The sequence below is a fragment of the Staurois parvus genome, unplaced genomic scaffold (assembly GCF_062004578.1).
Source record: "Staurois parvus isolate SC_StPar_1 unplaced genomic scaffold, SC_StPar_1.0 ptg000287l, whole genome shotgun sequence".
NCBI lineage: Eukaryota > Metazoa > Chordata > Amphibia > Anura > Ranidae > Staurois > Staurois parvus.
In genome coordinates this window covers 79311-92470 of record NW_028318083.1, presented here as the reverse complement: position 1 = coordinate 92470, position 13160 = coordinate 79311, and the positions used below count along the sequence as shown (strand labels likewise).

The 13160-nt window shown below is 41.4% G+C and overlaps 1 protein-coding gene across 1 annotated transcript in view; it reads left to right on the top strand.

Moving 5' to 3' along the window:
- Positions 1-13160, top strand: part of BLOC1S5 (biogenesis of lysosomal organelles complex 1 subunit 5) — a 66270-nt gene that overhangs the window by 11760 nt on the left and 41350 nt on the right. Inside the window, exon 3 of the mRNA XM_089682168.1 lies at positions 12637-12766. Coding sequence (XP_089538294.1) covers positions 12637-12766 — 130 coding nt within the window. The remainder of the gene's footprint in view (positions 1-12636; positions 12767-13160) is intronic.

Genomic DNA, 13160 nt, shown 5'->3' with positions numbered 1-13160 from the left:
CTGTCACCAGTCAGTGTCCCTGATCACCGCCATGCCAGTTATATGATGACGCTGTACTGCACTGGTGACAGTATGTAAAAAAAAAAATAGTGAAATTTTTTTTTTTTCATTTTCCGTAAAATTATGACAAAAAAAATAAAACTTCAAAAAACTCACCATGCCTCTTATGAAGTACGTTGGACTGTCTACTTTGCAAAAAGTGGTCATTTGGGGGATATCTGTACTGTTCTGACATTCTTGGACCTCAAGAAATTAGATTGGCTGTCAGTGTTTCAGGATTGATCAATATTCAGATCTATACCATAGTTTGTGAACTCTATAACTTTCCTACAAACTAAATAATACATCCTAATTTGGGCTATTTTCACCAAAGACATGTAGCAGAATACATCTCGGCCTAAATTTATGAAGAACAATTATTTATTTGCAAACTTTTATAACAGAAACTAAGAAAAACGTGTTTTTTTCAAAATTTGTGGTTTTTTTTGTTAATTTAGCAAAAAATAAAAACCCCAGCGTTGATTAAATACCACCAAAAGAAAGCTCTAGTTGTGTGAAGAAAATGATAAAATTTTAGTTTGGGTACAATGTTGTATGACCGCGCAATTGTCATTCAAAGTATGAGAGCGCTGAAACCTGAAAAATGGCCTGGGCAGGAAGGTGTAAAATTGCCCGGTATTGAATTGGTTAAGGAAAAACTTACTAAAGGAGGGTGTTCCACATTATTAAGCAGAGCACCATTTTCAAGCAATGTGGAGAAGAAAAAGGATCTTTCTGCTGCCAAAAAGAGTGAAATAGTTCAATGCCTTGGACGAGGTATGAAAACATTCGATATTTCACGAAAACTTAAGCGTGATCATCGCACTATTAAGAGATTTGTGGCTGATTCAGAGCACAGACGGGTTCGTGCAGATAAAGGCACATTGAGGAAGATTTCTGCCAGATCCTGCATGGGATCAAGAGAGCAGCTGCTAAAATACCATTACATAGCAGCAAACAGATATTTGAAGCTGCTGGTGCCTCTGGAGTTCCACGGACATCAAGGTGTAGAGTCCTCCAGAGTCTTGCAACTGTGCATAAACCTTCTATTCGGCCACCAATAACCAATGCTCACAAGCAGAAATGGCTGCATTGGGCAGAAAAATACATGAAGACTAATTTTCAAACAGTCCTGTTCACTGATGAGTGCCGTGCAACCCTGGATGGTCCAGATGGATAGAGTAGTGGATGGTTGGTGGTCGGCCACCCTATTCCAACAAGGCTGCGACGTCAGCAAGGCGGTGGTGGAGTCATGTTTTGGACCGGAATCATGGGAACAGAGCAGGTCAGCCCCTTTAGGGTCCCCAAAGGTGTAAAGATGACCTCTGCAAAGTATGTGGAGTTTATTACAGGTTGATGAGTGCATAATAGGATGAAGACAGGAGTGAGGGTGATTATATATAAGTTGTGGGATGGAGAAGAGGGGTGAAGGAAAAAGAGCGTGAAAAGAGAGGATACAACTTTGAAAAGGAGGAGTAGGGAGTGTATGTTACAGAGGGGTGAGATTACCCACTTGCCGTCCGCCTGCTGTTTTTAAACGGCAGGGCGGTGGCACTCCAGGGGCGGGTTGCTGTTCATAAACGGCACCCGCTATTTCTAGTTGTGCGCGCTCCCTGGGAGCGCGCAGCACCGCGATCCGGTGCCCGATGTGTCCTCTGGACACAGTGAAACACCGATCGTCGGACGGGACCTCTGTACGAGGTCCCGATCATGTGATCACTGATTGGCCAATCAGTCATCACATGCAAAGTAGTAAGCAAGATGTCACTTGTGACATCATTGCTTACTACGTGTGAAATCTGTGAATGATCACAGAGGTCACATGGTACAAGGCTATTCACAACAGCCTTGTACCATGTGACAAGATGTGACCAATCACAGCTCAGTATTTCTCAATGGCTGCAAGAATGCAGACAGAGAGAAAGAGAAATGATTGCTTTTACATCCTTTATGGGTGTAAAAGCAATCACTGTAAAAAAAAAAAAAATCTTCATCACCCCCCACAAGTAGTACAGTGTCACCATGGTGACACTGTACTGCTAAGGTGACGGTATGTAAAAAAAAAACATAAATAATATAAAAAAATAAAATAAAAATGTAAAAAAAAAGTTTAAAAATTATATTTTTTGGTTATAACTAATTTGGCGTATAATTTTTTTTTTTTTTTTTTTCACTTAAAAGCGGAATAAATTTTGGCCAAGATTTATGATGAAATATTATTTATTTGCAAAATTTTATAAGAAAAACACTTTTTTCAAAAATGTTTGGACTTTTTTTTATTTATATAGCAAAAAAAAAATAAAAATCCCAGCGGTGAATAAATATCACCAAAATAAAGCTTTATCTGTCTGGTAAAACATTCATATGGGTACAGTGTTGCATGACCGCGCAATTGTCATTCAAAGTGTGATAGCTCTGAAAGCTGAAAATTGGCTGGACAGGAAGGGGGTTAAAAGTGTCCGGACAGGAAGTGGTTAAGAAGCAGACTGGATCAGAGATGAAAAAGCTGGATGGAGAAACGGGTCACCTGTAGTCTGCTTAGTATTTGGAGTTGTCTGCTGTGGCTTCTCGCTTTGTGCATTCGCTGAAGTTCAGAGCCGAAGTGCAATGCTCAATACTTAAAGGATAAGTTCACCTTTTAGACAAAAATAATAAATGCACATTTGTTTTTTGCAGGTAAAAAAAAATGTGCATTTATTATTTTTGTCTACAGGAGCCTTGAAAGCATTGCACTAGCGATCAGTAGATCACTGATGCCATGCAGGTTGCCTGCAGACCTGTCCGAATATCTGCTTGCCGTACGGGGATGTACGAGCAAGCAGATATTCCGACAGGAAGCTTCAATGGACTACCATGCCGCTCCACAGCGCTGCGGTAGTTCATTGAAAACTACAAGCTGACAGCCGCTAAGGCTGTTGGGACTTGCAGTTCATTCATTCATTCAGGCTGTTTTCAAATTTGACATAGTACAGGGAAGCTTCTCTAATGAATCAATTAGGAATGCATAGGAGAGACAAATGGCTAGCAGGGCAAACTTCTCCCACCAAAGAAGGACAACAAGAGAGCAGGAGGGCAGTGTTGTAAAGATTAAGATCAGCTCATAAATTTTGCTTAGACAATAAGAGCAAAATAAACATCACAGTAATATGGACAGAGCTAAAGATTTGGTAAGCAGCAAATGTTACCAATAAGAACATTGATGGTAACGAATCTGCTTCAGTTAGAGCTGGAGTTTGAAAGCAGTATAGATTACTATATAGCACAGCAGTGTCAATTAGCAGTCATACATGGCATGGGTGATAGTACAGATGGATATTGCTAATGATTATTGTTGAAACAAATTATTATCTTCACTAAAACATGCAGTTTGTCAGTGCTGTATGAACTGTATGTAGCCTCACCTACATACAGTATACAGAGCTGTGTTCCCGCAGCAGGGCAGAGACTTCCTGCTCCCGAAACAAAATCAATCTGCAGTGAGCGCTGCTCAGCCATTCATAAGCAACTTTGTATTTTTAAATGAATACAAAGATTCCTCTAATTGGCGGAGGTGGAGAAGAGGGCAGATGATGTTGTGATCTCCGCCTCATCCAATCAGAGGAAGGTTTGTATTCGTTCAGAGAATACAAAGCTTCTGTAAATGTCTGAGCAGCGCTCAGCCTGACTCGACTTTGTTCCAGGAGCAGGACAGGAGGTCCCCATCCCACTTCTAGAACAGAGCACTGTATACTGTATGTTGCTAATGCTATATACAGTGCTGACAGCATCTGGATGTGTTAGTGAAAGTAATAGTTTGTTTGGACCAGCTTGTTCCAAACTAACTATTTAAAGGCATTCTAAACCTTTCTACCTGCATCTTGTGTTTTTGACCTACATAAGATATGTATTGATCATGTAGTCTCGTGGTGCCATTTATTGGCCTGTACGCACAATCTATAGTAGAGTAAATCATCACATTCCTGTGTCAGAAATTTCTATTTGTGGCATGGCACTATATGTGGCTTGGGTGGGGATCACTTTTTGATTGAATTGCTGTGAGGACAGTCAGGGGTACACTTCTACTATAAGTTCATGGTCACTGAAGCGACCACGAGATTACAGCAGAGGGGAGAATGCAATCCATGTAAGGCATTATGACTTGGTCAGCTGGAAATGGTGCTGTGACGTCGTATGTCAGTGGCAGTGAAAGGGTTAAACTAGTCAACTGCCCTTTCTGTAAAGTTAAAGATACTTCTTTATTCATGTAGATCCATAAAAACAAAGGAAGACAAGAGACCATGTTATAAGTAATCATTTTTTTGAATAGCTTCTATCAATGGCAGTGTGTACTATTTTGATAGCTGTCAGAGCAATCATACGGTATTGGGGGTGGCCCAAAACAACAACCTGTCATCCGCTGTGTCCAGTGGACATGGTGGCTGACAGATTGAGCCGTTGCGCGGCTGCTAGAGCACCACGCAGGAGACACATGCCTGGAGTACATCATATGACGTCCACCCAGGATAACACTTATCCGCCCAGGGTAACACAGTGAAGCACAAACACAGAACATCATGTAAAACGGCACAACGTTAACCCTTTAATCGCCCCAGATGTTAACCCCTTCATGCCCAGTGCCATTGGTACAGTGTCAGTGCTTTTTAATACTGACAACTGTGTCACTGGGGATGTCCGTGACACAAAGTCAGTTTCCCCCAGTGTCAGAATGCCTGCTGCAGTCCCGCTAAAAGTTGCTAATCGACGCCATTAATTTACACGTATTGGGATTTTTTTTTTAGCAAAGACATGTAGCAGAATACATTTTGACCTAAATTTATGACGAAACTTGATTTTTTTTTTTTTTAAATGTTTTTGCTGGACATGTTTAACAGCACAAAGTCAAAAATATTGTTTTTGTTTCTCAAAATTGTTGGGCTTTTTTTTATAGTGTAAAAAATAAAAAAACACAGGCAATCAAATACCATCGAAAAAAATCTTTATTCGTGGGAAAAAAGAGGACGTAAATTTCATTTGGGCGCAGCGTTGCATGACTGTACAATTGTCAGTTAAAGCAACGCAGCGCTGTAATGCAAAAAATGGCCTGGTCAGGAAGGGGGGGGGGGGGGGAAATCCTCTGGAGGGCAAAGGGTTAAAACACTTGTTTTTGTGTACTAACATGGGAGCTGGATCTGCTAGGCCATGACAGAGTCCTAGTATGCAGTGGATTAGACTCCTCTTTAATAATAAAGCATCTACATGGATTTCTCCTCATGCTTTTATATGGCATTACCCCAATGATCTTGTTCAGAAAAGATCCAGGTTGTGGTGGGACAAATTAGATTGGCATTAGTCCCCCTAGTTTTTTAATGATGATCCTGGAGTGAAAAAAAGAGTGGTTATGGTGCTTCTGCCAAAATTCTGCTGTAGTTTTCCACCATATGGGTATATCTCTATTTTTGGCCTGTGGTGTGTGTTCCTTTTTTCTCTCTCCGGCTTCATTCCCATAGGTCGCTTGTGTTTTGCTTATTTAAAGATGAAATTATTTGAGAAATAGACAAACGTTATGCTTCACAGATCAAGCTTCGCAATAGTTAAATGTACTTCCGTCTGTGTGCATTAACATGCGTTTAGGTGTTCTTAAATGATCCAATCTGCCCCTGGACGCACAGAATTCTATTTTCTCTAAACAAAATCAAATTGAATGGTAAACGCATGTCTTTTTTTATTTGAGACATGAAATAATGCTACAATTTCTAAGAGTGAAGTGTTTGTGGTTTCATGTAATCTTCTCATTAAAAGGGTCCATGAACCTGTTTAAATCTGACTTTAACACTTACATAAGCACTAAATAAAGACAACCATTCCTCCTATTCAGATATATCTTGTAATAACGAAGCAGACGGTGCGTCACCCGGTTTTATCTACACTGTCTGTACTTGTCCTTGCAATTAAAGATTCTAGACAGAGCTGTCTTATTTTTTTGAAAAATATGACTACCTCTTGAGTACTGATTTCATCATGTAGTAGTTTTTAGAGTAGTGACTTTTCAGCTTTAACTGTTTTGTTGTTGGACTAGTATTCCATGTAGTATGATTTACGTTTTTATTGATAAAAGGTTTGAGATGATTTGTGACGGTATTTCTTCCACTCCGCTTCAGCTGATTCCTTGCTGTATCTACTTCTATGGTCTGTTAGCTGGAGAGTGATCAGAGGTTGCACAATGCATGTTTCAGCACTAGGTGGAAGTAGACAACTGTGTTTAGTACATTTCTGTTTTATCTGGATAGCATGACTTTTTCTATATGTGGGTTTTAATGTTGTTCACCTCAGAAAGGCGGGTCATGCATAGCAGACACGACAAACACATGTTCCAAACAGATGTCCTTTGAGCCGCTTGTGTGAGGTGCTGTTGTGAGCTAATATCTTCCAGTATTCAGCTGTGTCTGTGTTTCATTCCACTAAGGGTTTATTAAAATGCTCATATTCTTTGTAGTGGGGATTCTTTTGAACCGTTTTCCAGGCCTGCAGAACTCATCTTCTGCAATATGCCGGGCTCCAGAGTGTGACATCAATGTCCTGATGAATAGCACTTTATGAACCTGCTCTGATGATTTACCTTTCTCCAACAAGCCCACATGTTACTTGCAAATTATGTTCAAATTTAATTGGGCACACTTTTATCCCTGGTTACAGAAAAAAGCAAATGCACATCCTGACTTTGTTTAAAAGTAGGTAACATACATTCATGTATATATACACCATAAAGGGAATACAGAGATATTGTATACAAGTCTTGCAGGCCATGTAGTGTAATGGATAATTACACTGTACTTTCTGGCAATAAAAAAATCTGCATACAGCGATAATCCAGTATCCTTAGGACCAGACAGGTGGCTCATTATGACAAACTCTACATTACTGGACTGCTCTAGAATACATTGGAGCATTAAAGTGGTTGTAAACCTCAGAATTAAATGTGAACAAAGCACACTTTTTATGGTGTTTACTTGCCTCTCTCCAAAGCACTAAGTGTCATTTATTTCTCCTGTCTAGTTCCTCTGCTATCTGCATGAGTCCCTTCTGACAAGTTTTCCTGGCACCAAGAACTAAAAAGGTGGCAGGGGAGGGAGCTCCAGCTGATTGGCAGCCTCAGCTCTGTTCCTGTGTACTGTGTGAAGGGGTGTGTCCCTTCCTTTCTTCCAATCAGCTCTCGGAGCTCTTGTACACTGTGTAACTGCATCTCCCCACCCCTGCTTTGTGAGTCTGTGGAAAATTATTTTTAGCTTTGAGTTTTATAAGGATGTGCAGGACAAATGGCTGCAAATAGACAAGTACAACTGATGTAGGAGGATTTGTTTCATCTCCGTGTATCACCTGAGGTCAGTCACATCACTGGGTATAGGTAAGGGTTTATAACCACTTTAAAGAAAACTGCCAATCCTATTGCTGTCTCATCAAACCATACCTGTGCTATCTATGGATTGCTAGAAATTTGTCACATGAGAGACTTAAAAGTCCCTTATATGCACAGGTACTGTTAGACAGAATTTAAGAGGGGTGGCATGCTTTACTTTAAAGGAGAAATACAGCCAAAGCTCGTTTGGCTGTACTTCTGTGGATCACAGGAGTGCAGTTCATTCTGCACTCCTGTGACCTGTTTTCAGCCAACAGTAGGCTAAAGTCTGTTGTTGGCTGATGTCACTCAGCCGGTCCAGGCTAAAGAAAGATCCCGACTTTAAAGTCTGGATCCACCCAGATGTCGGGACAGGCATTTGGCTCATCCTCTTAGCAATCCGATCCCTCCCCCACCACAGCCCAGCGATCCAGTGAGAGCTGGGGGAGCAGAGCAGACAGCGGTGACTGACAGTCGCCAGTATCTGCTCTGAGCGTCAGGGAGAACTGAGCGATCAGTGGAGTTTGATTGTGGAGTTCTCAACCCTAGAGCTGGCAAGGGGGGACAGATGCAGCATCAATACCAGCACCTAGGTAAGTATGATTTGGGGGGAGAACCTTAAGCAAGAATTAGTAATTTTTGGGGGTTTTTTTGTTTTTTATTCTGTCACTGTAGTTTTGTCTCACATTGTTCCCAAAATATATATATATATATATATATATATATATATATATATATATATATATATATATATATACATACACAGAGAGAAAGAGAGAGAGGGGATCCCCTGCTGATTTTGAATGTTTGCCCACTCACAAAGAAATGATCAGTCTAAAAATCGAATGGTAGGTGTATTGTAACACTGAGAGACAACAGCAACAAAAAATTCAAAAGAAATGAATGTCTAACATAAGGGAAATAAGTGTTTGATCCCCTTCACAAAACATTACTTAGTACTTGGTGTCAAATCCCTTGTTGGCAATCACAGAGGTCAAACGTTTCCTGTAGTTGGCCACCAGGTTTGCACACATCTCAGGAGGGATTTTGGCCCACTCCTCTTGGCAGATCCTCTCCAAGTCATTAAGATTTGGTGGCTGATGTTTGGCAACTCAAACTTTCAGCTCCCTCCACATATTTTCAATCGGATGACAGTCTGGAGACTGGCTAGGCCACTCCAGAACCTTCTTCTTGAGCGACTCCTTTGTTGCTTTGGTCGTGTGTTTTGGGTCATTGTCATTGTGGAACACCCATCCATGACCCATTTTCAAAGCCCTGGCTGAAGGAAGAAGGTTCTCACACAAGATTTGATTGTACATTGCCCGTCCATCGTCCCTTTGATGCAGTGCAGTTGTCCTGTCCCCTTAGCAGAAAAACACCCCCAAAACAGAATGTTTCCACCACAATGTTTGACAGTTGGGATGGTGTTCTTGGGGTCATAGGCAGCATTCCTCCTCCTCCAAACACAGCGAGTTGAGTTGATGCCAAAGAGCTCGATTTTGGTCTCATCTGACCACAACACTTTCAACCAGTCCTCCTCTGCATCATTCAGATGTTCAGTGGCAAACTTCAGACGGGCCTGGACATGTGATTTCTTGAGCAGAGGGACCTTGCAGGAACTGCAGGATTTCAATCCGTGTCGGCGTAGTGTGTTACCAATTGTTTTTTTGGTGACTGTGGTCCCAGCTGCCTGGAGATCATTGAAAAGATCCTCACATGTAGTTTTGGCATGATTCCTCACTGTTCTCATGATCATTGACACTCCACGAGGTGAGATCTTGCATGGTGCACCAGACCTAGGGAGACTGACAATTATTTTGTGTTTCTTCCACTTGCAAATGATTGCACCAACTGTTGTCACCTTCTCACTAAGCTGCTTGGCGATAGTTTGGTAGCCCAGTCCAGCCAGTGTAGGTCTACAATCTTGTCCCTGACATCCTTGGACAACTCTTTGGTCTTTTCCATGATAGAGAGTTTGGAATCTGATTGTTTGATTGCTGCTGTGGACAGGTCTCTTTTATACAGGTAACAAAATGAGATCAGCAGCACTCCCTTTAAGAGACTGCTTCTAATCTCCGCTTGTTACCTGTACGAAAGACACCTGGTAGCCAGATATCCTGCTGAATGATAGGGGATCAAATACTTATTTCCCCCATGAACATGCAAATCAGTGCATAATTTGTTAGAATAGCAACAAAAAATTCAAAAGAAATGCATGTCTAACAAATTATGCACTGATTTGCATGTTCATGGGGGAATAAGTATTTGATCCCCTGCTAATTTCAAATGTTTGCCCACTCACAAAGAAATGATCAGTCTAAAAATCGAATGGTAGGTGTATTGTAACACTGACAGACAGAATAGCAACAAAAAATTCAAAAGAAATGCATGTCTGTCTGTCAGTGTTACAATACACCTACCATTCGATTTTTAGACATCATTTCTTTGTGAGTGGGCAAACATTTGAAATTGGCAGGGGATCAAATACTTATTTCCGCGTGTGTGTGTAGATATTCAGGGGTATATCTCCTCAGGACCATGTGCAAAGCCGTTTTACTTAAACATAAAAGTATTTATTGACCTTTAAATGCAAGCCAAGCAGCAGCACAAAATTCATATAACACAAAAGTCTGCTTATCTTCAGCACAACAGCATACAGAAAACATAAAGTTCATAGATGGGATTTACGCCAAGGTTAGCCCAGTCAAACTCCTGCTGTTTGGCAGCTCCCAGCACACATCAACATTCCAACAGGTCTCGCTCAAAAACTCCTGCTCTCCGCACCTGACATTCAGTGCTTCCTGTATTTGTGCTGCATCCTGGAGGCTGCTTCACACTTTGGGGACTGGAGTCCCCATAGTTACAAGTGGAGATTTTCTTCCCCACCTGAATGCCACTCCGAACCTCCAAAATTCCGGGTTCCCGAATACATCTCTGCTAATACAGAGAGAACTTCGAGTCAGTCCTCTCCTCTACATGGCTACCCTAGAATACCTCACTCATGACGGGTAAGACCCCTGAATACACACACACCTGTTTTGTTTTTTTTTCCCTTAAAGAGACCGTAATCCAAATATTGGTGCCACATAACACCCATCCAGGACCTATCCCTGGCCTCCTGTACAATATATAAAATATTCTAAAAATTGTAACTGATTCAAGTACATTAGGATACATGTAAGGGTTTTGGCAGTCACAGCTGCAACTATGTCACAAACAGGTAAGGATCCTGAGTTCCAAACGCCTGTTCCTTTGTATTACTGCCAGACTTTCGCTGCTTCCACTCTCTTTAGCCTGCTGGTTCTTGTGTGCAGCTGTATTGTAATTGAGATGCAGAGGGGTTATTTTCTGTAGTACTTTACACAAGCCAGGTTTCATGCAAGTCTGCTTAACTATCTGCACATACAGTGGGGCAAAAAAGTATTTAGTCAGCCACCAATTGTGCAAGTTCTCCCACTTAAAAAGATGAGAGAGGCCTGTAATTGGCATCATAGGTAGACCTCAACTCTGAGAGACAAAATGAGAAAACAAATCCAGACAATCACATTGGCTGATTTGGAAAGAATTTATTTGCAAATTATGGTGGAAAATAAGTATTTGGTCAATATCAAAAGTTCATCTCAGTACTTTGTTATATATCCTTTGTTGGCAATGACAGAGGTCAAACGTTTCCTGTAAGTCTTCACAAGGTTGGCACACACTGTTGCTGGTATGTTGGCCCATTCCTCCATGCAGATCTCCTCTAGAGCAGTGATGTTTTGGGGCTGTCGCTGGGCAACACAGACTTTCAACTCCCTCCAAAGGTTTTCTATGGGGTTGAGATCTGGAGACTGGCTAGGCCACTCCAGGACCTTGAAATGCTTCTTACGAAGCCACTCCTTCGTTGCCTGGGCGGTATGTTTGGGATCATTGTCATGTTGGAAGAAGTAGCCATGTTTCATTTTCAATGCCCTTACTGATGGAAGGAGGTTTGCATTCAAAATCTCACGATACATGGCCCCATTCATTCTGTCCTGTACATGGATCAGTCATCCTGGTCCCTTTGCGGAGAAACAGCCCCAAAGCATGATGTTGCCACCCCCATGCTTCACAGTAGGTATGGTGTTCTTTGGATGCAACTCAGCATTCTCTCTCCTCCAAACACGACGAGTTGTATTTCTACCAAACCGTTCTATTTTGGTTTCATCTGACCATATGACATTCTCCCAATCCTCTTCTGGATCATCCAAATGCTCTCTAGCAAACTTCAGACGGGCCCAGACATGTACTGGCTTAAGCAGGGGGACACGTCTGCACTGCAGGATCTGAGTCCCTGGCGGCATAGTGTGTTACTGATGGTAGCCTTTGTTACGTTGGTCCCAGCTCTCTGCAGGTCATTCACTAGGTCCCCCCATGTGGTCCTGGGATTTTTGCTCACCGTTCTTGTGATCATTTTGACCCCACGGGGTGAGATCTTGCGTGGAGCCCCAGATCGAGGGAGATTATCAGTGGTCTTGTATGTCTTCCATTTTCTAATTATTGCTCCCACCGTTGATTTGTTCAAACCAAGCTGCTTGCCTATTACAGATTCAGTCTTCCCAGCCTGGTGCAGGTCTACAATTTTGTTTCTGGTGTCTTTCGACAGCTCTTTGGTCTTCACCATAGTGGAGTTTTGAGTGTGACTGTTTGAGGTTGTGGACAGGTGTCTTTTTATACTGATAACAAGTTCAAACAGGTGCCATTGATACAGGTAATGAGTGCAGGACAGAGGAGCCTCTTAAAGAAGAAGGTACAGGTCTGTGAGAGCCAGAAATCTTGCTTGTTTGTAGGTGACCAAATACTTATTTTCCACCATAATTTGCAAATAAATTCTTTCCAAATCGGCCAATGTGATTGTCTGGATTTTTTTTCTCATTTTGTCTCTCATAGTTGAGGTCTACCTATGATGCCAATTACAGGCCTCTCTCATCTTTTTTTTAAGTTGGAGAACTTGCACAATTGGTGGCTGACTAAATACTTTTTTACCCCACTGTATAGTCCTTCGGTTTGGTAAAGAAAGTAAAGGAAGCTAGGGTTAGAATGGTATAGTCAGGTTTTTAAGAGAACAGTATCTGTTATCCAAATTACTATTACAAATGTATAATCTTATTAGTAAACATTTTTGTTGGTATTAGTTGCAAGTGAGTATGCAAAAAGATTGAGAAGAAGGTTGTAAATTGCATAATGGCACTTTTTTTTTTCCTTAGGAAAAGAGAGGATATAGAGAACTGAGAGTCCTTGAAAATGTGAAAAACAGCATATCTGAATCCAATGATCCTGTTCTTCCAAAATGTGTGGATACAATGCAGGACCAGCTGGGGTTGGTGCTAAAAACCTGTAAGTCAATACATACCATTCTTATTATTCAGTCCAAGTTAGACACTGCTGGGGGCCTGCAAAGATAGGGGGCAGTGAAAATAAATGTGCATGGAGTGCCTGGCACCGCCTAGACTAGTAATGGCGAACCTTTTTGAGCCCGAATGCCCAAACTGCAGCACAAAACGTGTTTATTTCAAATTGCCAACACTGCAATTAAACCTTAATACTGAGGTTTTCCTTTAGAAAAAAACAACTCGTACAGTTGTCCAAACTAATTAACATAATTTGTCTTGAAAAACAAAAAAACAAAAAAAACACAATTGCTTTTGTGGTTGGTGTCAAAGTGCAGCTTGACACTTGATATGCGAAACACAACACTTTCACTGCACAGAATACATAATGCTTTCCCACT